General features: G+C 39.1%; 1 protein-coding gene across 4 annotated transcripts in view; it reads left to right on the forward strand.

Annotated features, from left to right (window-relative positions):
- The window catches only part of LOC134210215 (arginine kinase 1), a 148,135-nt gene extending 139,916 nt beyond the window's left edge, over nt 1-8,219 (forward strand). For all 4 annotated transcript variants that reach the window (XM_062686257.1, XM_062686261.1, XM_062686259.1 and 1 more), the window contains one exon: nt 6,308-8,219. In XM_062686257.1, coding sequence (XP_062542241.1) covers nt 6,308-7,209 — 902 coding nt within the window. In that variant the 3' untranslated portion in view covers nt 7,210-8,219. The remainder of the gene's footprint in view (nt 1-6,307) is intronic.
- Nucleotides 8,220-25,955: the final 17,736 nt, after the last annotated feature.

A 25,955-nucleotide genomic window follows, 5' to 3' on the forward strand; every position in this document is an offset into this window, starting at 1 on the left:
GTTAGCTCCATACATCACATCGTGGACAGCACACCGTATATTGACCAATATGTTTAAGATTCTGCAGACCTTAAAGTCATTTCTGTCTGCCTATCTGATAAATAGCAGAGAGTTCTTTAAGCTTTGTTGGTCAGGATTTAGAACCTGTCTAGAGAGAATCAGTTTAGAAAAATCAAATTCTTCAGGATTCTGGTCTTCTGGGTTTCTAAAAAGTTATCACATTTTAAGTTATTGCTCTTCAAGATGATCATTTACCAATTTGTGATTCACGTGTGACCCAACTTACTTCGAACCTCGTATCGATGTCAATTCGAGTGTGTAGATTCCACGCTGGCGGCTTCCCACTTTGGTTCCACCAATAGTTCGGAGTCGCCAACTGTTCTTATCATACTAGGATCAAATTCATGCAATTGCAGGCCTCGGAACCCTTCAATTGACTCCTTCCAATGGTAGCTGTGTAGAGCTCCATCAAATTCTGCACCTTCCAACTTTCATCGAATTGTTTCAACAATAAAAACGGCGGTACCCCGTTTGGCATAATAACCAATTGGCATATTTTGTATGCGGTGTCAAATTGAGGGCCGTTTGGCATAAAGGCCATTTGGCATAACTTACATATATACGGTTCCAAATTAATTGCCGTTTGCAACAATTCATATACAATAAAGAAGGGTAAATTACAGAAAAAGTAAATCAAAGTTTTGCTGTAAAGGCTTTCAAGAAATGGTCAGTTCAAAAATTCCATTGAAATAAACAAAGAACTGCTCGCGTCTCAAAGAAGGGTAAATTAAAAAAAAAAGAAAATGATAAGTGAATATAACCACCTTCATCGGGATATACAGTGAACCCTTCAAGAGACGATGTTCTATGACTCGATTTCGAGTCATGGAAGCAAGTTATGCCATATTATAAAATATGCTATAGATTACTGCGGTCCCTTGAAAAACCCTAGCAGCACATGTTTCACATAGGTTACTGCAATTCAGCTGTGACCAGAGGTCACAAACAAGTTGCTACAACCATTTTTGCCTGACTTTTGTTGCTCGGGAAGCTTTTCAAGGATTTTATATTCCACTTCTCGATATTTCCCTGAGCCGATGGTCCTTTCATTGATGTACGTGTTTGCCTGTTATAAGGCAAAATGTGTTGCCTTCTATAACTGCTCGCATTTGCTCGGTATAAGGCCAAATGTGTTATTTTGCCTTCTTTGAATACTCGAATTTGCAGCGAAACGATTCATCGCAACATAATTCTAACTGCGGAATGATACAAAACGCAGAATGGAATATTGCGCAATGGTAATGATCGCGATGTGGTACATCATTACCGCGGAATGTTGTACCGCAAATTGTCGTATAGTCTTTAGAGCTTTAAAGTCTACTTAGCATCATCGGAGTAATTCACCTCGGATGATGCTAAGTAGATTCCTGGGCAATTAATTTGTAACAGTATGTAAATTATGCCAAACGGCCCTCAATTTGACACCGCATACAAATTATGCCAAATAGCTATTATGCCAAACGGCCCTTGTGCTAAATGGCCATTATGCCAAACGGCCATTATGCCAAACGGCGTTATGCCAAACGGGGTACCGCCAATAAAAACATCAAAAAGCAATATTTTGCACATGTTTATGGTTTCATTAGACTGTTTATATATTCAATTTTGTGTAAAAATTATGAAACTATTGAAAACAATCATGAAACTATTAACTATACTTTTTTTTTCGTTTCCTTCTAATTTTTGATATGCCAAATAACTTTTGTTCTAGAATTTTTCTCAAAGGTGATTTCTTTCTATCGAAATCTTTGATAAAAAGCGATATAACCTGGAGTTTGATGAGGCTATTAGTAATGCAAGAATCCATATTCATTTATAATCCATAAAATTAAAACTAGAATTAAAACATTATACGGCATATATTATTTCATTTTCTCTATTTATCAAAGTTTCGATACATAAAAAGCAAAAGAATTGAAATGTTGCATTGAAATGTGTTTCTATGTTGTCTTTGTTTGTCGCGGTTTTGATTTTGCAGTCGCGGATTTCATTTTGTTAGTCGCGGATTTCAGGATTGGAATTTGGTCAGTTTGTAACAGCCTTCGAATAGATTTTTTTTCATCTCCAACAGATTTTCTAAAATTTGTTTCAAAGTTGCCTATAGGCTTTTTAGAATTTCCCGAAAGATGTTTTTTTATTTTCAGAAAAATCAGAAATTAACTTTTTTCAACAGATTTTCTTAAAATTTCAAACAAGATTTTTTTTATTATTTAAATCAGTTTTTTTTTTTTAATTTTCGATATTCCATTTTTTTTTATTTTCAAGAAATTTGTTTTTTATTACAAGTTTTTTTCTTTAATTTCTGTGAGATTATTTTATTTGCCTGAAGATTGTTTTTGAACTCTCTAAAGAATTTTTATTCGTTTCCAAAAGTTTTTTTTATTCTTATATTTTTTTTTCAATTTCCAGTAGATTTCTTTATTTTTTTTAATTTTTGAAAAATTCAACTTTCTTTTTTCTAAATTTGATGCATTTTTTATTTTTCAAAGTTTTTTTTTCTTTTTATATTATCTTTCTTTAATTTCCAAAAGAATTTTATTTAAACTTCTGCCAATTTTGATTAAATCTCCAAGGATTTTTCTATTATATTTTTTATGTTTCAAACATTTATTTTAAATTTTCCAAACTTTCTTTTTAATTTCCAGAGATTTTTTTTGTGTAATTTCCGAAGGATTATTAAGCTTCCAGTTTTTGTTTATTTCCCAGATTTTTTTTCAATTTTCCACGATTTTTTTTTAATTTATAAAAGATTTTCTTCGAAATTTATAAAACCTGTATTTTGGAATTTTTCAAAATAATATTTTATTTTCTATAATTTTTTTAAACAGATTTTTTTATCAATTGATCATAAGGGTTTTTCTATTTTCCAATAGTTTTTGCACTTTGTTTTAATTTTCATTGAATTTTTAAGTTCAAGATTCTATTTTATTTTTGAGATTTTTTGTTTTTAAATTTTTTGAATGTTGAATAGATTAAAAAAAAAATAATTTTTTTTGTGACTGTTTTTTTAATCAAAGTTTTTTTTTTAAATTTCCATTTTTTGTTTGTTTCCATTATGAAGCTCTCAAAGTTTTTTTTAATGTTCCGAAGATTTTTTTGTATGTAATTTCCATATTTTTTTTTTCCAAATTTTCTCAAACAAGTTTTTAAAATTTCCAAAGGGGTTTTATTTTCAAAAGATAGAGATTTATTTTAATTTTGAAATTGTTTGGAGATTCGGAATTTTTTTTAAAATATTTCTTAAAATTTTAATTTTTGATGTTTTTTGTTTTTAAATTTAAATAATTTTTATTCTTTAGTGGCTTACTCGTTGAACTTTGTCTCGCCCAGAATTAATTAGTTAGCACAAACTTTTCATATGATATCAATTAGAATTGGAATCATCAGAGCAGAGCACATATTCGTAAACTTTCATAAAGAGTAATGCTTCGTAATTCTATATACATAAAAATGAATTTCTGTCTGTCTGACCCTTATAGACTCGGAAACTACTGAACCGTTCGGCGTGAAAATTTACATGCAGAGGTTTTTGGGGTCGGGGAAGGTTCTTAAGAAGGTTTGAGACCCCTCCCCCTTTTGGAAAGGGGGGCTCCCATACAAATGGAACACACTTTTCTGCTTAACTCGAGAACTAATCAGAGAATAAATCAATTTTAAGCGAAACAAAGTTCGTCGGGTCTGCTAGTGTTCCATAAAACGAAATTTCGAATTTAGTTGCCTAATTGACAAGCTCGAACAGTATCTCTTTGGAACAGGTCCCCTGGGGACTAGAAAGGCCAATTTGAATAAATCACCAATGAGCCTCATTCTAGGAACCTACAGCTTTCGTGATGCCAATGTCAAAATAGACCCCAACCCAATGTACAATCTGTCACTTTTTCCTAGCGCGCCTCTCCTAGAGTTTTCAGATTTTCATCCCGTTGCATTGCAAAGTTATAGCATCGTGTGTGTGCTTGAGTCCAAATAGCCCAATGCACTAGGAAGATTAATATGATGGTATTTGTTTAATTTCTATTTTTTGTATGTTTCCACCATTTTTTATGAAATTCTCATGGTTTTTAGAAAAAAATTAGACGGTTCGATATTCCTCCCCGCTTTGAAAAGGGGGGCTCCCAAACTCGAGAATTAATCAAGCAAATGGAACCAAATCTGGCATGGGGAGGATTTGGAAGGGAAGATATGTTTCTGTGGTGGTTCGGAGCCCCTCCCCTTCTGGAAAGGGGGGCTCCCATGCAAATAAAACTGAAATTTCTGCAAAACTCGAGAACTAATCAGAGAATAAATCAATTTTATGCGAAACGAAGTTCGGCGGGTCTGCTTGTTACTTAATAAAAAAAATCTTGAAATTTTAATTTTTTAAATGTTTTTTTCCTTCTATTTTTCAAATGATTTATATGACTTGTTGAACGTTGATTATTTTCAATAAAAAATGTATTAAACTTATTTTTTATTTTCAAGAGATGAGTTTTTAATTTTCAATTGATTTTGTTTTCAAATTTTGCAGAAGATGTCTCGAAGATGCCACTTTTTTTAAATTTTCGAATTTCTGATGCATTAGTTTTTAATTTTCAAAAGATTTTTTTTTATTTCCAGTAGATTGTGTATTGGTGAATAATTTTACAGATTTTCGGTTGTTTTGACAGTTGAACAAAGGAGAACGCAGAAAATTTGGTGAAATAATTACCGAACAAATCCCTAGTAACATTTTTGTTTCATGCTGGTAATATAACACTCTTGAAGAGTAAATTATGATCTTTAAAAGCGTTATAAAACTTAAAATGTTACTTGGGTTCCGTTGAGATTTCGGCAAATTGTAGCCGAATGTTCTGTTTGAACTTCTAAGGGGAACTTTTTTAAATTTTCGTGGGATTTTTTTAAATTCATTGTACCCATCGAATAGTACAGAAACATTAGGAAAACATAATCAAGTCTGTGTATGTGTTCAATCCCATCCGAAGAAAGCTTTCTGTATTACAGATAGAGTGGGTCCAGTAGTTGTTTGTTTTTCTGCAGCTTCAGTGACCATTTTCAGACTGCCTGGTTCCTCACGACCACTCTGAGGTTACTTTTACTTAAAACAAGCACCGCCTATTTATGCTACCATTCTCGACTGGATATTGGATCCATAAACATTTGCATTTCCTAATCATGCAAGAACTGTTCACTGTTCACGATTGGTGTACTTAAAATATCGAAGAAATACTTTTCAAATCGCGTGGAAGCGTTCGGCTGAATCTACCTAAAATTTGCGTTGATAAGCGTAGAAAAAAAATACCCATCGAATGGTAGAGCACCACGGATAAGGCGGGAAAAAATCCTGGTTTCTGGTGGCGTAGCAGCAACTAAACTAATAAAATGTTCGCACTACGGCCTGAATAACATGTTATTTAAATTATCGACAAAAGAAAGCTCATCAAGATAGCCGAATAACATATGCGAACATGGTATAAGAAATCGCGCGCAAAGCTTACTTTGATCCTGAAAAAAAAATCAATTCAAGCAAATTTGCATAATAGTCCACGTGATGTTCGTTGCATCACACGAGGCTAACTGAAGTAGACGAATCCGAGTAAAAATAAGAAGAAGACAAATGATGGTGTTAAACTATGACAGGTCCCAAAGCACAGCATGACTTTTTCTACAGTCTCGCAAGATCCTCTGGGTTTCAGAATTAGAACACTCCTCCGAATTCTCCATTTCATCCATTGGATTTTCATTTGTGGAGAACTTATTAATTGTTAGCAAATTAAACGAATGAATTACTTGTTAAATTATAGTCTAGAGTCAAGAGGCTGGCAGAGAATTAAAAAAATCAATGAAAACCACACTCTTGATAGATACGGATATACGAATATTTAGCTGATTTGATCGAATTTATTTGAACACATGCCAATGCTTAATATTGCTGTTTTATAATGGGGAAATATAATCTGTAACATTTTTCAACACTATTCAATTAAACTTGTATTTACTTACCAACTTATAACGGAATTAATAGTCGAAAATAGCGGGGAAATGAAACAAAAAACAACTATTGTCTTTTTTTGATTTGCTGTATTTTGATATACGGAAATGCAAAAATTGGTGAATTTTTATCGTAATATCTCACGTAATGTGCCATAATTATTGCTGAATATCCTTTAATTTCACAATTGTCTATCCACTTAATCAAACACGTTTTCCCTTCTCCCAACTTTAAACATTTACCATTTAACTAATCCGCCCATTCTTTCTTCGCTTCCCGCAGGTCTCGAGAACCACGATTCCGGTGTCGGCATCTACGCCCCCGATGCTGAGTCCTACTCCCTGTTCTCGGATTTGTTCGACCCCATCATCGAGGACTACCACAAGGGCTTCAAGAAGACCGACAAGCACCCGGCCGCCGACTTCGGTGATGTTGACTCGTTCGGCAACGTCGACCCGACCGGTGAGTTCGTCGTGTCCACCCGTGTCCGTTGCGGTCGCTCGATGGAGGGCTACCCCTTCAACCCGTGCCTGACCGAGGCCCAGTACAAGGAGATGGAAGACAAGGTTTCCGCCACCCTGGCCGGACTGGAGGGTGAGCTGAAGGGCAAGTTCTACCCATTGACCGGTATGGACAAGGCCGTCCAGCAGCAGCTGATCGACGATCACTTCCTGTTCAAGGAGGGCGATCGTTTCCTGCAGGCCGCCAACGCTTGCCGTTACTGGCCAACTGGACGTGGTATCTACCACAACGACAACAAGACCTTCCTGATCTGGTGCAATGAGGAGGATCACCTCCGCATCATCTCCATGCAGATGGGTGGCGATCTGGGACAGGTCTACCGCCGTTTGGTCTCCGCCGTCAACGACATCGAGAAGCGTATCCCATTCTCGCACCACGACCGTCTCGGCTTCCTGACCTTCTGCCCGACCAACCTGGGAACCACCATCCGTGCTTCGGTCCACATCAAGGTCCCGAAATTGGCCAAGGACTACGCCAAGCTGGAATCCATCGCCGACAAATACAACCTGCAGGTCCGTGGAACCCGCGGTGAACACTCCGAAGCCGAGGGCGGTATCTATGACATCTCCAACAAGCGCCGCATGGGTCTGACTGAATACCAGGCCGTCAAGGAGATGTACGATGGCATTTCTGAACTCATCAAGATTGAAAAGTCGCTGTAAATCAAAACTCCCCAACTAATCCCAACACTAACACATGCAAAAAGTAAAACGTTAAAATAAAAGCCAAAAAAAGTAATAAAACAAAATCGTTAAAATTTTGATTATTTTTGAAATGTTTACCCGACATCACCACTACTAAAAAAAGCACATACCACAAACACATTCAAGACTCTTGGTACCCACCACGATGCCCCACCGGACGATCCTCTGTGCTCCACCCCCGCCCCGGATTGCATTACATGTTCTCCTCGCTCTAAACTAGGAAGAAACCGTGTAGATCATTGTTTCGATTCAGCTGAGCTGCCTGGCAGACAATTCGACCATCCCCGGCCTCTCTCCCCAAACACTGTAAACCTGGCAGTCCTGGCAATGGACCAGAGCGATCCCGATGCCGTCTCTTTTGGTTTGCGCATCATCCATTATTGCCTCGGTACGACGAGAAGCAAAGTGGCATGCAAACCGATCGACGACGATCGTATGACATGAGATTCAAACGGGTGGGTACCGGACCCCACAAGACACCTACACACTACTATTGTATGTAATCCTCTGTGTCTGTGTATTTTAACTTTTCCCTGTGTAAATCCATTCTCTTCGCGATAACTTTAAAAACCGATTCTGATTTCGATCTGCCTGTTATTTTAACACGTAGCTGCTACACAACTGAAACATTTGTGAATTATTTTCATAAAATAGTCACTAACCAGAATCAGAGAACATTTGATAGGAGCAGTCGGCATTAGAGAAAATTAAGAAGAGATGTGTTGTAACTGGAGTTGATAACAGAGAAAAAAAAGTAGCAAAAACAAAAAGCGCTAGATTGGTTGGTAAGGCATACCACCTGTATGTTGCTTGTCAACAGTATTTTTGGGACGGAGTTGCGTCGAACCAGTTCGCCCAGAACCATGTTTCGATCGTGCTCTAGATTCTAGGAAAGCGAACAAAGACGTTTGAAATTTCAAATTTACTCATTATTTAAAAAAAAATAAAGGAAAAATGATAAAAACATACGAATTTGTGTTTTACTGCCGGATGTGAGCGATATGAGATGCTGAAAAATATCCTACCGGGGAAACCTAGTTGGGTTCTGTTAGGCAGTGAAACAGTACTTACTATACTGCCGTTCTACGCATAAGGTACTACTTTTTAAAACTGGCGCAAATCAATGCGGTGTTGAACCGCAACTCCCGACTACTCGACTTAGTTTTGGTGAACGATGTTGCACTTCCTAACTGTAGAGTATCCGAAGCTCCTGAGCCTTTGATAGGACTTGATGCTGATCACCCGGCTGGAAACACTGGTTGATATTTCCATTCCTATTCAGTTCGAAAACATAGAAGATCCTGTGGCGTTTGATTTTAATAGGGTGGATCTCGTTTCTATGAAGCACGCACTTACGCAGATCGACTGGCGACTTGTTGATACGTTTGAAAGCATTGACGATGCGGTTGAATTCTTCACCCTTACTCTAAGTCAAATAATCTCGGACTGCGTTCCTCTTCGTCGACCTGCCCCTAAGCCTGCATGGGGCAATGCGCGGCTTCGCTATTTAAAACGTTTAACCCTTTATAAGGGTTAAGTTTTATAAGGCAACTATATTGCCACCAACAAATAATATGTTTTTCTATTTATTAACAAGAGCTCTACTTATTATTTCACATGTAGTGACTTTATTTGCTTCCTAGTAACACCCCAGATGAATTTGAGCCATAAAAAAATTGAAATGTCAATTTGAGAACAGTTTTTTTACGAACAGATCGTAAGTTTCGAGTGGAAGAAGGATTTTCAGTTATAATTCGTTAAAAACGACAAAGATATATTTTTTCCCGTTGGTATCAATTATTTTGAATCTCCTGTGTTAGATTACTACGTGATTAGCGTGAAAAAAGCTTTGCCTTTCTGTATATTTGGTTTTTGGATTTTTGACGAAATTGTGTTTTTTTCCCAAGGGTCCCCCCTTGGGAGAAAAAACGCGAAAATTTTTATTTTCACTTATAATGCGTTTTCTGACTAGGACTCTTCACCGCAAAATGTAACGTACCTTGATTTGACTGGTTCTACGTAAAACCAAATTTTTAAAAATATTTTTATATTTTTGTTGTTGACTGTTTTCCCGCTTGCCGGGCAGTGGCAACTATATTGCCACCAATGTTGTCCCGCTTCGCGGGCAGTGGCAACTATATTGCCACCAATTTTTCAATGTTTCTGAACTGTTTAATGTATAACAAACATACATTTGAGTTTAATACCATGTCAACATTGTGTCCTATTGTTGTTTTTGTTAATTTATTGTTTAGATTCGTCTGCCTTATAAAGGGTTAAGAGCTAAATCACTTCGGAAATACAGCCAATCCAGGAATGTTTTCACCAAGCGATCCTTCGTTCTAGCAAGCAATAATTATCGTATCTACAACCGTTACCTATACAAACGTTACACCAGGCGTATGCAGCAAAAACTCCGTCGTCATCCTAAGTCATTCTGGTCATTCGTGAAGTCAAAAAAGAATGAGGGAGGCCTTCCTGCTGAAATTTATCTGGGAAACAGACGCGCTCGATCTGTCGTTGACAAATGTAACCTTTTGGCGGATCGCTTCCAGCAAGTTTTCAACGACACCAGTGCCTCAATTTCTCAAGTGGAGGCGGCACTCATTGATACACCCAACGATGTAGTCAATTTCAACAGTGAAAAGTTCTTGGTTTCGGATTTGGCTAGCACAAGAAAAGTAAACCTTTTAAATTGATGGCTAAACAGAACTGATTTATTCGTTTTCTTCTCGACTACATTAATCTGAGTTTGCCTAATCTTTCTCATGCTCACACCTCTCTTCGATCTCTACCTCTCAACGTATCTCTTTTAACATATTTGGTTAACCTTCAAGTGGACACTACAGTCCTTTACCCTTAATAAAACGATAGGTAATATTTCAATTAAAATTCTCTTCATATGAACATTCGACATTTCGATTTGAAACAGATATTTTTTTTACAATAATAACTCATGAAAACATCTTAATACGAGGCGAACCGGTCCAGGGCCGAAAACCTCATTAATAAAGATAAAAAAAAAAAAAGTATTAATAATAAACAAAACCTTTTTTTCTCCTTTTCTTAATCATCCTGCTTGAACTTCTTTTCGAAACCACTCTTGGTGGAACACTTAATTCATCATTTGTAATTTCATTATTTTCATGCACAAATTCGAGAGTTCCATGCAAAACATCATCATTCTCACTTCGCTGGTCTAGAAAGAGAAAAGAATCCGCGGGGAAACCGTAGAAATCGTCTTCGTCGGAATCCTCATCCTCCCTTTTTCTTTTCGAAAAGCTACTTCTTTCTTTACCTGGAGCGCTTTCTCCGCTGGTAAGGTAAATCTTCTTTCGGCGAGCGCGTTGCAATTGTGGCAGTTTCAACTGGCGTTTATGCGCCAAAATGATTCTGCCGCCCAGAGAAATCTGAAATGTAGTATCGGAGTTGTGTTTTAAAAACTTTGCAGGCAACCAACGTCTGATGTCTGTGCTGTTAAAATTTTTGTAATAAATCAGATCACCGTTTTTTAATTTATTGTAGTCATCATTGTGTATAGTATTATCTACTAAATCGTCCTGTTTATATGACGTTCTTTGTTTAGGTTTAGGGCTATTTTTAGGATTTATCAAATCCAACAGGGTTTTTGGCTTATAACTTAAAAGTCTTTCAGAGGGAAATTGGTTTGCACCCAAACAAATATTACGGTAATTAAAAAGGAAGTATGTCAGTTGTTCGTCCGTGTCCATTTTTCTGATTTCTGTGTCAAGTAGCAACTTTTTGAGCGAATCCTTCACCACCCGTACCATCCGTTCTGCCTGGCCGTTGCTTTCCGGGTGGTAAGGTGGACTTTTAAGTACTTCAATTCCTTGATTCTCAAAAAACCTGACGAAAGCGTCTGAATTAAAAGGAGGTCCATTATCGGTGACTAAAGTATCCGGCAAAAATCCTAAGAAAAACGTTAATCACTCTTCTGTGATCCGTACCATGTTTCATATACTCCACCTCAATCCATTTCGTAAAGCTATCGACAATTAGCAGAAATACCTTTTTCTCAAGGTAAAAAAAATCAGCATGTATTCTGCTGAACGGTTTATTGGTTGCAATCCATTGAGAATAAGGCGGTTTTTTGGTAACAATATTTATTTCGTTACAAATTTTGCAGCTTTTTACAAAATCCTCAACATCTTTATTCAAACCAAACCAATAGACCGTTCTGCATGCCAACTGTTTGATTTTGTTGATGCCTGAATGGTTCATGTGCAGGAGTTTTAATACTTTTTGTTTCATGGAGTCAGGTACGATCACTCGATCTTGGAACAAAAGACACCCTTCTACTTCCTCAAGATCCTGATAGTGAGAAAAAATATCTACAAAACATCTATCCAATCTTTCTGGCCAGCCTTTCCTCATGTACTGCAGTAGGGTCTGCAAAAAATCATCTTTGGAAGTTTCTTCTGCTACTTCTTTATAATCTAAGGGGAACTCATTCGAAAAATTCAGATTTTTTACGTAATCAAGTGATAAATGCTTCGGAACTTCTGTAGGGTATCTGTTCCCATATTAATAACAGCCCGTATATTAATCCCAACCCCAACCCAATCGATAAACCAAATCAAAAATTAATTTATTTACAATTTCTCACATCGTATGTAGACAATAATGGATGGAACACATTCTTGAATGCTTGGAATATTATTCAACATTTTGTTCATGTAATGTTTTAATTCACAAGTATCAAATTATTAAAAGATAAAATTATAAATCACTTTTATTTTCATTTTCCTACCTCTAAACTGATGGTTTGATGCACTGCTCGATTGCTACTAGCAGATTCATCTGTTTTCACGCGGTTGTTTTCCACTCAATTTAAAGCTAAAACAATTCTATCCCTTCAAAATTCACTTCACAGCACATAAAGCACATCACATTTTTACTATGAATATAATAATATTTCAAAAACCAACGCGATTTCCTATAGTTTGATATAGGTTTATTTTGAACAACGTCTAAATTATCCTTGTCCGTATTCCAAACAGTTTACATGGCTTGCAGTACTCTCAAGGGTTGCCGACCTAGATTTTTATTTCAAAGCGCTTGAATGAACTTTCACTGTGAAATTCAACTCTTATGTTTGTAAAATAAATTATATCGAAAAGATAAGTTATGACAAACACAAAATTTAACTGATAAGATGGAAAACTGCAACAAAAACAGCAATTTTGTAATTATATTTCAACTCAAATACAAAACATTGTAGAATTCGGCATCACTGCAATCATATCGTTACGTATACACACAAGTAATAGTGTGCGTATTTTATGTAGGAAACAGTATTATTGATATAGGTACAGGCATAGGATTAACTGTTTTTGAATGTTATTGAAATAGGTGCATGGCGAGGATGATGTTTTTTAACTAAATACTTCTATAATGTGATGAAAATTTCATTTTTGAAGTTACCAAATTGTTTTCAATTAAAAATTACATGAGCCGAGCATAATTATCCTCATGTTTCTTGATTATTGGGTGAGAAATCAATGCATTTCATATGCGCATTGCCTTATTGGTATTGATATAGGAACAGATACCCTAGATAGTGGAAATCGTGAACAAAAGTCTGCGTTCCCCAATCTTGAAGAAGGACGATAAATTATGTCGAAATCATAGATGGCTAACTCCATCACATATCGTTGTAAACGTGTGACTGCAATCGGTTGCTTTCCTTCTTTCCCAAATATCCCTATAAGCGGTTTATGATCTGTAAAATAGTGAACTTCATTCCATATAGAAATTTATGGAATTTCTTAACAGTGCTAACAACCGCTAGGGCCTCCAGATGTAAGATAGGGTATTTTTTCTGGGCATCGTTGAGTGAGAAAGAAACAAAGCTTATTGGTTTCTCATCACCGTTCACAACATGGGCAATGACGCCCCCAAGGCCATAATTGCATGCATCGGATACTACTACTACAGGTTTGTATGGGTCAAAATATTCTAGCAGTGTAGGTTTCAACAACATTTTCTTGCAATCATTGAATACTTTGTTGCATTCCAAACTCCAAAGATATTTCACGTCTTTCCTTAAAAGTCTGTAGAGACAACTTATTCGGGAAGACAAGTTTGGAATGAACTTGGCGTAAAATGTCAATAGTCCTAAAAATGCCTTCAGTTCCGTAATATTTTGTGGAGCTTTTGCTTGACCTTGTCTTGAGCAAGCCCTTGTCAGTCAGAACATGTCCTAAATAAGGCAGTTCATTGACGAAAAATTTACATTTTTTTAAATTTACTTTATTGTTGGCTTTGGATAATCGTTCCAAAACCAATAAAAGCTTATTCATACAATCTTGAAAATCTTCACCTGCTATAAGTACGTCATCTAAGTATACTGAGACGTTTTGTAAACCTGCCAAAACTTCTATTACAAGTCTATTACAAGTCTAATGTTGTTATCCTTTTTAATAATTACAATAACTGGAGAAGCCCATTCACTGACTTCTACAGGCGTTATAACTCCATCTTTCTCCAATTCGTCCAAATAATCTAAAACTCTTTGACGTAGGCGCAAAGCTACTTGATAAGCCTTTTTAAAAATCGGTATTTCCTCCTTCAAGACCAAATCGCCAGAAAAACCTACTATTGGACTTGAAAAATCCTTATTAAAAACAGTAGGAAACTTACTTTTGATGCTCTCGATCAAACTCTCTCTGCTTTGTAAACCGATGTTTCCAACCGGCAATGTCAAATTCATAAATGTATTTCGCCATCCTTCGAAAAAACTCGTCCAATCACGAGCGACCCATGAGCGGGATAAAATCGTTCTGGCAGCGTAAAACCACCAAATATAGTTGTTTCTGCATTCCATTCAGTTGAACTGTTACTTGCACTTTTCCTAAAACTGTTAGCTTGCTTCCGCTTATAACTACTAATCTTTTATTACATTTTTGCAATTTCAAATGTTGAAAATTTCTATAAAAAAGTTCCTCTGGTATAACTGTTTCTGCTGATCCGCAATCTACTTCCATTGTAAGGCGTTGTCTCTCAATGTTGATTTCCACATAGCAAGGTTCGTTTTGTCGATTAGTTGATACAATGTTCAAACAAGGTGAGTCTTCCTCATCCGAACTCGAACTAATGTCTGCTTTCAAACGCTTGAAAATTTCAGTTGTTTCCGACACAGAGGGTTTAGACTTTTTTGTTTATTATTAAGATGTTTTCATGAATTATTATTGTAAAAAAAAATATCTGTTTCAAATCGAAATGTCGAATGTTCATATGAAGAGAATTTTAATTGAAATATTACCTATCGTTTTATTAAGGGTAAAGGACTTTGGTGAATCTACAAACTTTACACTGTAACTTTTGCTATCAGGGCTTTTTCTATTCAGTCTGTAGCAATATTTTCGCGTGTGGCCTCTCTTTTTACAAAAGGAACAAAAATATGAAGGCTTAACTGCATCGTTATAGTTTCTATTGCGAAATTTACCAGAACTTCTACCTCTAGAATACGATCTAGACCTATCGTGCTCGTAGCTTCTGCTTCTGCTTCTGTATCTGCCTCTAGAGGTGTCTGGTTTGGGACCCAGTCTATTTACAATGCTGACTCTCTTGTCATCGTCATTCAATATACGTGTTCTACTAGAAGATATTTCCTGATTTAGTATAATCTTCTCTGCTTTAGAGGCTGATAAATCCCATCCTCGTCGCCACTGAAAAGTTCTTGGTTTCGGATTTGGCTAGCACAAGAAAAGTAAACCTTTTAAATTGATGGTCTAAACAGAACTGATTTATTCGTTTTCTTCTCGACTACATTAATCTGAGTTTGCCTAATCTTTCTCATGCTCACACCTCTCTTCGATCTCTACCTCTCAACGTATCTCTTTTAACATATTTGGTTAACCTTCGAGTGGACACTACAAACAGCTTCGTTGTAAGCCTGGATATGGTTGAATTGGCTATCAATAAGCTAAACACTGGAGGCCCTGATGGTATCCCACCGTGTATTCTGAAGAAATGTCTGCCGGGCCCTCCTTAGCCGTGCGGTAAGACGCGCAGCTACAAAGCAAGTCCATGCTGAGGGTGGCTGGGTTCGATTCCCGGTGCCGGTCTAGGCAATTTTCGGATTGGAAATTGTCTCGACTTCCCTGGGCATAAAAGTATCATCGTGCTAGCCTCATGATATACGAATGCAAAAATGGTAACCTGGCTAAGAAACCTCGCAGTTAAAAACTGTGGAAGTGCTTAATGAACATTAAGCTGCGAGGCGGCTCTGTCCCAGTGTGGGAATGTAATGCCAAGAAGAAGAAGAAGAAGAAGAAGAAGAAGAAGAAGAAGAAGAAGAAGAAGAAGAAGAAGAAGAAGTCTGCCGAGTTAATCTTGCCGCTGTCTAAGCTCTTCAACCTCTCCATGCGTCAAAGTACATTTCCTGAGCGCTGGAAATTTTCTTTCATGTTCCCTGTGTTCAAAAAAGAGACGCGGAAAACTACAGAGGGATCACATCTCTGTGTGCATGCGCAAAATTTTTCGAAATAATTGTGAATGACGCACTGTTTGCTGCCTGTAAATTGTATATATCACCTGATCAGCATGGATTCTACCCTAAAAGGTCGATCTCAACTAATCTCGTTCCATTTGTATCGTTGTGCCTGCGTAATATGGAGCTAGGAGCCCAAGTGGATACAGTTTATACAGATATGAAAGCTGCTTTCGATCGAGTTGATCACGATATATTGCTTGCAAAACTGATAAAGCTAGGCGTCTCTCCAGATTTAGTACATTGGTTCGGCTCGTATCTGAAAAACCGCAAACTTTGTGTAAACATTGGATCGACACAATCCGAACATTTCACATGCTGTTCGGGAGTACCACAGGGTAGCAATTTAGGGCCGTTGTTGTTCTCAATTTTCTTGAACGACGTTGGATTCGTCCTTCCTTCTGGATGCAGGGTATTCTATGCCGACGATGTCAAGATATTTGCTATTATCCGACACCATGCCGATTGCCTGCAGCTACAGCAGTTCATCAACGATTTCAGCGAATGGTGCAGTAGAAACTTCCTTACGCTGAGTTTCCAATGTTTCGGATGTTGTTACTACAGCTAATAGACAATTGGGATTCATCTTTAAGATCGCCGATGAATTTCGGGACCCTTTTTGCCTGAAAGCACTGTATTGCTCACTAGTTCGATCGATTATCGAATTTGGATCAGTTATTTGGTGCCCGTATCAGAGAGTTTGAATATCTAGAATGGAAGCCATGCAAAAGAAATTTGTTTGCTACGCCCTACGTCATCTTCCTTGGAACGACGCTGTTAACCTACCGCCCTATGAACACCGATGTCAGCTACTAGGATTAGACACTCTGGAGCGTAGATTATCGATAGCTCAAGCTGTTTTTGTCGCGAAAATTCTTGTAGGTGAAATCGATTCTCCTGAAATGCTTGCTGCTCTTCAAATGTATGCACCAGAACGACCACTACGAACCAGAAACATCCTTTACCTTCCACCACGTGTTGCAAATTATTGACTGCACGATCCTGTTCGGTACATGTCATTACGCTTCAATGAGTACTACAGTGCCTTCGACTTCAACTCCACGCCCAACGCCTTCCGACTACGGCTGGTGCGTATGTTACAAAACGGAATCAGTACTGGACGATGAATCTAAAGATGCATTTATTTTAACACTAAGACCATTCTTATTTTTATATTGTATTTGTAGTTTTAATCTGTTATGTATATGTCGAACCAGCTTTTGTAATGTTTGTTAAAAGATATGGGGTTTTTATGCCTCTTTCAGTACAGCACATCGCTATCTCAAATAGGCTTTTCCCCATCCCTATTTCATTAAGACATTTTTTGTCAGATGAAATCAAATAAAATAAAATAAAATAATTGTCCCATGTTACCTTTGATGAAAAATCTCAAACTCCAGTCAATTTGTCCCACTGAAAAAATAAAGTTGTTGTTTGATAATTGAGACTGAAAAGCGTTTAAATAAGTAACGATTCGTTTTATGTCCTGAAATAGTATTGCCTACGCTCATAACATCCCAAAAATATTTGTTAAATATCAATATCCAATCGTATCTGAAATTAGTGGGACAAATTGACTCGAGTTTGGATTTTTTCAGCAAAGGTAACATGGGACAATTATGCGTAGAACGGCAGTATAGTAAACACTACATAAATCATTTAATTGCTTTGAAACCATCGAAGTAGGCCTAATGTGAACCATAACTTGAAGTCACATCATCAGCAATCAAAGCAATCGGGGAAAGTGTCGTCCATCACATTCAGTGAACAGATAGTGCGATAAGGTGTTCCAAGTGGCTCCCGCTTGCCAACAGTCAGGATGAACTCCACAGGTCCATATTCGTTACACCAAAGCTGGAGCTCCATCTACGTTGGGTATGTGCCAATGATGATAATCTACGATGAACTACATCCTCGCAACTTAGATGTTGTGTCGGTGCAGGACATTTGTTGGACAGAACGGGAAGTGTGGAAAAGCCGGCATCGAGTGGCTACCTTCTACCAGAGCTGTTACACCACCGACGAGCTGGGAACTGGCTTTGTGCTGGGAAAATGCGCCAATGGCCACACAAAGGCCGACCCGACGAGTAAGAAGCGTTCTATACTCAGTTGGAGCAGACATACGATGGCATCAAATGAATGCTCAGGTAGGAAGGGCGAAAATGCTTAGATCGAATCGGATAGTGTGCATACCGTATCAAATGACAACGGTCAATGATGTATGAGCTTTGAAGCCTCTCGCGAAATGGTAGTCCAAAGCACTATTTCAACCCGCAATAATATCCACAAGGCCACATTAACATCACCAACCATAACGAAAAACAGCGTTAGGGGCCACGGAACCGACAGTTTTCGGGGACCCCTAAACTGCCGTCCCAAGCATATCTGTCCCATGTCGATTTTTATCATTTTTGAGTTTTATGCACCAAACGTTCTAAATTAATGTATATTTTATTGTGAACAAATAAATACATATAGTTTGTTCGAAAACTTGGCGAAAAAATATCGGGTTATTTTGTCCCATTGTAGAATTTCCAAGCATAACTGTCCCATTGAAACAAATTTCATATAACATGTATTAAGTTACTTCGAAGAGGCCAATTTACATTATCAAATCATTCAGAGAGAGAATATGGGTTGTGTTAAAGTTTCAATGGATAAAAAGGTTAATCCACCTAACATCGTTGATGCCTTTCTTGTGCATAATGAAAATTGAAAAGTAATAATTGAAGCATATTAAGATGATTTATATTAAAACTTGAGTGAGAATAGTCTCTCATTTTTATTCGCATTCTATGTATTTAGACTTTTTCTTCTTTCCTTGTTGGCATTACCATTTTTGAATTCGTATATGATGAGGCTTACACGATAATACTTTTATGGCTAATTGCACCCGAAAATTCCTTTGACCGTGAGTCCAACCAAGCCACCTAAGCATCATCGCTTTGTAGTCGTGCTTCTAATCACATGGCTATAAGGTAGGCCCAATTAATTTACATATAAGGTACAGTGGGGCAAGTGGGTAAAGGAAATCGTATATTTCATGTTCATCATGTCATAAAAGTGGAATATAATATTGAAATTGATCATATTTATGACATAACGAATCATCTATCCAATCTTTATATGCCTGCGAACAAGATCTTTAAAAAATACTTTTAGGATACAAAATATTTGGAAAACAAAAAAATCGATTTCAATTTTTCACTTGCCCCACATGTGGGGTAAGTGAAAAAATGATTTTAAAAGGGAATTTTTCAATATAAGAACACATTTTCTGTTCATATATTGCATGCAAATGATAATTATACTGAATAGAGCATAACTGTGATCTGTTGTGATGATTTTTAACATCTCATAAAAGTCAAAGGGCACTAGAGTGCTTCCATTAAATGTTTTTTTTTGGTTTTATGTTTTCTTTATGAATTTTTTGAGATCTAATATTTCATCTCCATTTGTGTCTACTACTTTCTCTTTCAGGTTTATAGTAAGATAATGAACCTTGGCGATAATACAGAGAAATTATCTTTGAAATATTTATCAAACCAGGAATCATATTGTGTTTCATTAACAATCCACTTATGATTTCAGTAGAAGAGTCTAAATGAACAAATAAATAAATTTTATAAATTTCAACTAAATAAATTATAATTGTTGATATATTTGCAATAGTAGTGATTCTTGTATTTAAGCTATATAAATAACATTTTTTCACGAATTATTTATCAAACATGAATTATTTAAAACACTGACACGCTTGGCACTTTGGGTTTCTGATTTAGTATTACCACGTATCACTTGAATAACCAAAAGCCTTCGAATGAGTTCGAATTGGTATAATTTGTTTATATACCCTTAATAGAAATTATTTGTGTTTGGAAAAATAGAGAAATGCATTCAGTGTCGGAAAATGTTCACTTGCCCCACCCATGATAAAAAACAGGCAAAGCAATAAACTATTTTTTTCAAAAGTTTTGATGTTCATATCAATATTTTTGTGGCTGGAATTCAAAACTACAAAGAAAACTAACTTATCAATGCACTAAATGAATGTGTTATGGAAACCAACATAAAAAAATATTTGTATTTATTGACACGCAAAACAACTTGTGCAAAAGATAAACTTGGAAGGTTAATAAACTTTTACTTTCGCATGTTGAAATGGTTCATTATTTCATGTTTCACTTATTCAAAGCATTGATTTGAATGGCCTTGTATGATTGTGAAGTGAAATTGAATAATTCTGTGCTTCATCAGTGAAATACTTGCGTTTTTTTCACTTACCCCATTTACCATTGTACCTTATACAAGATTTTTGCAATAGCTTCGGAACGAAGTGACTAATCGATTTTCAATAGCAAACAATGGGGCCGAATTTCCCGTGGAGTGCAACTTATTACGAAAAAATGGTCCTTAACATGTGTTTACAAATGTTCACACACGCACCCCACACAGGTGGAAGTTTCCACTCGACACATCAGATGCTAATCTGAAATAAATTTCATAGGAATCATCAAACACCTTCGCAGTATTGCGGTATTGAGTTACCACGTAATCTTATTTTGATGCTTCTTCCAACATTATGCTGAAACATAATTCACCTGAACCAGTGGCGTAGCCAGAAAATTGGTCTGGGGGGAGTTTTCCGAACATTTTTTCTACGAAAAAAAAAAATTCTTCTGAAAATTTTGTCTACGAGGGGGGGGGGGTCATGTCCAAAACCACCCCCGTGGCTACGCCACTGACCTGAACTTATTTCAGGATTAAATCATGTATAGGAACCAATTCTCACTGTCCTTATACTTATGTAAGGTATAATATCTCTGGGGTTTCCAGACACACTCGTCCCCATGTCAGCTTTTTTATACATATTTTTTTCTATGGAGCGTGAGCCCCCTCCCCCAAAAGCTTACGTTATTAGTGTACGGCCCCTTATTACAATACGCTTTGAAAAGACCTAATGCATCTAATTTGAAACAGGTTATTATCCAGACCCAACTAAACTTTTGCTAAGCGCAAAGTAATCTGATGATACTCTACCACTGGGACAAATATGCTTGTAATTATTAATTTTGTCTTCAATTTCGCAGCATAAATGTCCCACTGAATAATTTCCACTAAAAAAAGAGTGTTTATCCTTTGAAACATTCTAAGCCATTAGAAATACACTATTTTTATCGATATACGTTTATTAATCAAAATTTCATGGGGCAATTTAGCTACAAACTAAAAAATAATATGTTTCCAACTTCAATCGCATTTTTCTCAGTTGCATATTTTTTTACATGGGACAGATATGCTTGACACGGCAGTAAATACCTATACGAAAAAGGTTGATTTTGGTACACATGATTTTGTGCCTATAATATATGTACTACATTATAATAATGTTTAATCAAGAAGTGTAGATTACTGTAAGGGGTCGTACACTTATTACGTAAGCAATTTTTCTGGGTTTTTCGACCCCCCTTCCCCCTATGTAAGATTTTTTTCATACGAATGAATTATTGTTTATATGAGGCGTAAGAGTGCTTACGTAATATGTGTACGGCCCCTAACTAGGGCTTTAGCTTCGTATCTGATAGCACCTTAACAACGAACTGTTCAATAAGGTTGTAGGAAACATACAGTGATACAAGTTCTGCATAACATCTATTTCAAAATATAGCTACGGTAATGAGTGTTGTGTTTGTGATTGGATTTTAGCCGTCTTCCTACGCCACTGTGTGTCCGTGCAGTACAATTTATGCTTCAGAGCAAATGAACATTCTATGACCCTCGAACTGTCGACGATGTAACGAAAATCATGTGACTGTCATGCGAATATTTTCGACATGGGACAAAACAAACGGGTTTTGATTTCCGACATGTCAAGAAAAAAGTCTACTTTTTTATTAGTTTTTCATAAACTTTGGTCAATTTATAGCCAATTCCTGCAAAAAAAAACCAAAAATATACTGCACTAGATTTAACTATAACTGCAAACTATCTGCATGAAACAACTAATGGAACTAAATTGTAATCGCGAATTTAGAGCATGACTTGCGATGCACAAATCAGCATGGCTTTTTTTTTATTTCCGTTCAATCTGTTTTAATTCTCCGCTTGGTTCACTGTCATCCAGAATGTCAAGTATTGCCAACTTCACTGCTGGCCGGCTGAGAACTCCGGATGCTGTTCTGACCACTGCCTGCCTTCGTCGTTTCACTTTGAACCACTTTGACCTTCGCGTGATTATTGGAAGGTACTCTTTGATCCATCTTGTCCAGAATCGCTGAGCTATGGACTGTTAAAGTCTCCAGCTGCTACTTAGTATCGCTGGGCTATCGATATGTTGATTCGCCGGACATTTGTCGTCATTGGAGGTCCCCAGAATAAAGTGGTTGGGTGTAAGTGCTTCCTCGTGCGCCGACTCGAGAGGTCGAACTGTCTCTTAAACTTCGTCGTCTGGTGTACGCTGGACCTCTGCTACCGAACACATAGCTTCCCAGCCAACACCAAATCGCATATGCTAGCGAATAAGTGTACAAGGTGGAGGCGATATAGGCGCATTCCTCCATTTGACTGCGTGCAAAATGCACGTATATGGCCTCCACTTTGTACACTTATTCGCTATGATATACGATCTTGTGTTTGCTGGGTTGCTGTACAGATCGTACAAGGCGCTCCTAAGCACCCCCCCCCCCCTATGGGGGAGGCCGGTGGTATAAAATGTCTTTGCTTTGGTGAACGTGAGCGTTGTTTCGTGATTCCAGTTCGAGACTGCAGCTCGTACGGACGTGCTTTTTGCTCACGCATTTTTCCAAGTGTTTTTTTTTCAAGAAGAAGACTCGGTGGCCGATTCGGTCGCAGGAAAAGTGCCTAAGCGCACTGCTCTTGGAGGCGCGGGTAACCCCTCCAGGCAGCGTCATTGCCAATCGACGATACCGGCAATCCGCCGAAATAGAGGAAGAAGTAACAATCGCAGCTATCACATGTGCAACCTGAGTGGAAGGAGAAGTGCCCGCCTGTGTTTGTGAAGAGCGATCCGTCAGATTTGCGCCCGAAAATTCGCCAGGTCATCGCTAAAGGGCTGAAATGTACATTTCGGCTCTGCAGCGAGGGCGTGAAAGTTATGCCGGTCAACAAGGACCACCATAAATCCATCGTAGAGTTCCTCGAGGTCCACAATTGTGAGTACTATGACCACCCTGGCACATAGCCGCTCAAGGCTTTGCTACGAGGGCTCCACAACATGATGGAGGAAGATTTCCAAGCAGAGCTTGAAAGTTGCGGACTGAAGCCAGTAGTCGTGCACAAGATCGCTCGTCACGACAAGGCGAGAAGATATCGCGATCAACTTTACCTGATCCATCTGGAGCACGGCTCCACTACCTGGAAGGACCTGAAGCTGGTTGGCGTTATAAATTACACCGTCGTTGACTTGGAGCGATATCGGCCAGTGCACCGCGATGTCACGCAATGCACCAAATGCTTCAATTTCAGGCACGGCACCAGGATCTGCCGCATGAAGCCGCGCTGCAACAAGTGTGGCGAACCCCATCCGACTGACGAGTGCGACAAAATGGAGGTGGCCGATCCCAAGTGCGCCAACTGTGGCGACAAACATTGGGCCACCACAAAAGGCTGCCCGAAGCGAGCCGAGTTCCTGGAAATCCGGAAGAAGGCTTCCACCAGGACCATTCCGAAGAAGAACCGTGTTCCTGTAATCAACGAGGTGAACTTTCCAGCCATCCCGGCTCCCCGTCATGTGATTCTAATACTCCCACCGCTACAGCCGCACAAGCGACTGGCAGCGGCAGCTGCATCGGTCCAAGCTCCAGAATCTTCGGCACCATCCACCAGTGAATGGCCCCCGCTCCCCCCTCCTGGGTTCCGTCGGCTGTCGGAGAACGAAGCCGTCCCACCGGAAGAATCTGCCCCGCTGTACACTCCGGAGCAACTGATGCCGATCTTTGCGCTGCTCGCCACTCGGCTGCAAAACCCGCTTCGACCAGGTCTTCACTCTTGGCATGTTCATCATTGAAAATGGCTGCTAGGGTGGGCCTGGTCAACTGGAACGCTTGCTCGTTAAAGAGCAAAATAATTGAGCTGAAGGATTTCCTTGAGGAGAAGGAAATAGACGTGGCGTTCATCACCGAAACGCACCTAAAACCGGAGGTGAATGTCAACATCCCGGACTTCCGCATCGTGCGACTCGACCGGCCGACCAGGGGAGGCGGTGTGGCCATCGCTCTTCGCTACAACATCAACTGTCGTCTGCTTCCAAGCTTCCAGCTCAGTGTCATCGAGGCCATCGGTGTCGAAATCACCACTTCGGTCGACACAATCGCGTTTATTGCGGCGTACTGTCCAACGCAAGCCAAAGCCGGCGATGGATCATCGGTTGCCCTTCGGAGGGACATCGTCAAGCTGACGCGGAGGCAAGGCCAGTATATCATTGCCGGCGACATGGGCAACAGTCGCGGCAATCGAAACGACACCATCTGGAGCAACGATATGGAGGAAGGCCACTACACGATCTTGAGCCCGGATTCCTCCACTGGGCTGAGTCGGTCCGGTATCCACGCAACCCTCGACCTATACATAACGAACATGAATGATCACGTCTCGCAGCTGGTCGTCTACCAGGAGCTCAGTTTGGATCACTATCCGGTGGTGGCGGAAGTGGGCTCCTCGGTCAATCGACACCAGCAGTTACGGCGAAACTACCATCGAGTGAACTGGCAGCGGTTCCTGCAGTGCGTCGACAACTCCGTCGAAAGTATCGACTGCCAGCTGTGCGCCATCGAAGAGGCAATCTCGGTGGCCAGAGAGCAGCATGTCCCGACGGCTCGACAGGTAAGCAACTCCTTAAACATCCAAAGATTTGATTCGATTGCGGAATGTCACTCGCAGGCAGTTTCAGCGTACTGGACTGCCTGAGCTTAAGGTACGCTGCAATCGAATCACAAAAATTATCAAGGCCAGAATGGTGGACCTCAAAAAAAACGACTTCTTGAACAAGATCCGCACTCTCCCAGATTATGCTAAGCCGTTCTGGAAAATGACTAAAATACTAAAATCCAAGCCTCGGCCCATTCCACCTTTGTTCCCACTAGACAATAATGGCTCTAAGGATCGCTTGATAACTCCTGCTGAGAAGGTCGCTGAAATAGGTCGTCACTTCGTCAGCTCACACAATCTTGGGCAGAACATCGTCAGTCCACACGAAGCAGTCGTCAACGAGCATGCTTACAACATCCATTCGATTCCCTACGACTTCTCGGAGGAGTTGGAGATCTCAGCTGGCGAATTGACGGCCTATATCAAATCATCGAAGAACATGAAGGCCCCAGGCTTCGACAGCATCCTGAATCTCGAGCTCAAACACATGAGTGCTCCGTTCTTTGAGCACCTCTTGCTGATCTTTAATCAGTGTCTCCGGCTCAGCTACTTCCCATCGTCCTGGAAGTCAGCGAAAGTCATTCGAGGAACAGTTTGGTTTCCGTCGCGGTCGGTCAACCGTACACCAACTGACTCGAATTACCAACGTCCTCAGACGGAACAAGTTTGTCTCGAAAACATCCGCCATGGCCTTACTCGATGTCGAGAAGGCATTTACAATGTATGGCATGATGGCCTGGTGTACAAACTACAACGCTACAATCTTCCCAGCTACCTGGTGAAAATCATCAACAATTACCTGTCGGCAAGGACATTCCGGGTCTCAATCAGCGGAGCGAGTTCCAATGCGCACAACATCGTCGCAGGCGTCCCCCAGGGCAGTATCCTCGGGCCCCTGCTTTTCAATCTGTTCACCTCCGACATGCCATAACCTCCAGAAGGCGGCATTCTGTCTCTGTTCGCAGATGACACCTCCATCGTCTACAACGGTAGAGTGATCAGAGCGCTAGTGGCAAAACTCCAACGATGCCTGGATGCCCTGACAGAGTCCCTCACCAGCTGGAAGATCTGTATCAACGCGGCGAAGACCAAGGTCATCATCCTCAATGGCACGACTGTGGCATGGGCCAATGAGGCCGACTATCTTGGCTTGACCCTCGACAGCAAGCTTATTTTCTGGCAACAGGCAGAGATGCATCTGAACACGAGATCGCGTGTTCGTGTTCAAAAAGTTCTGAACACTGCACACTGTTCAAGAGCACTGACCTAACTTAGCAACTTGTATCCTAGGAAAACAAACTCA

Source organism: Armigeres subalbatus, chromosome 2, assembly GCF_024139115.2.
Source record: "Armigeres subalbatus isolate Guangzhou_Male chromosome 2, GZ_Asu_2, whole genome shotgun sequence".
NCBI classification, from domain to species: Eukaryota; Metazoa; Arthropoda; class Insecta; order Diptera; family Culicidae; genus Armigeres; species Armigeres subalbatus.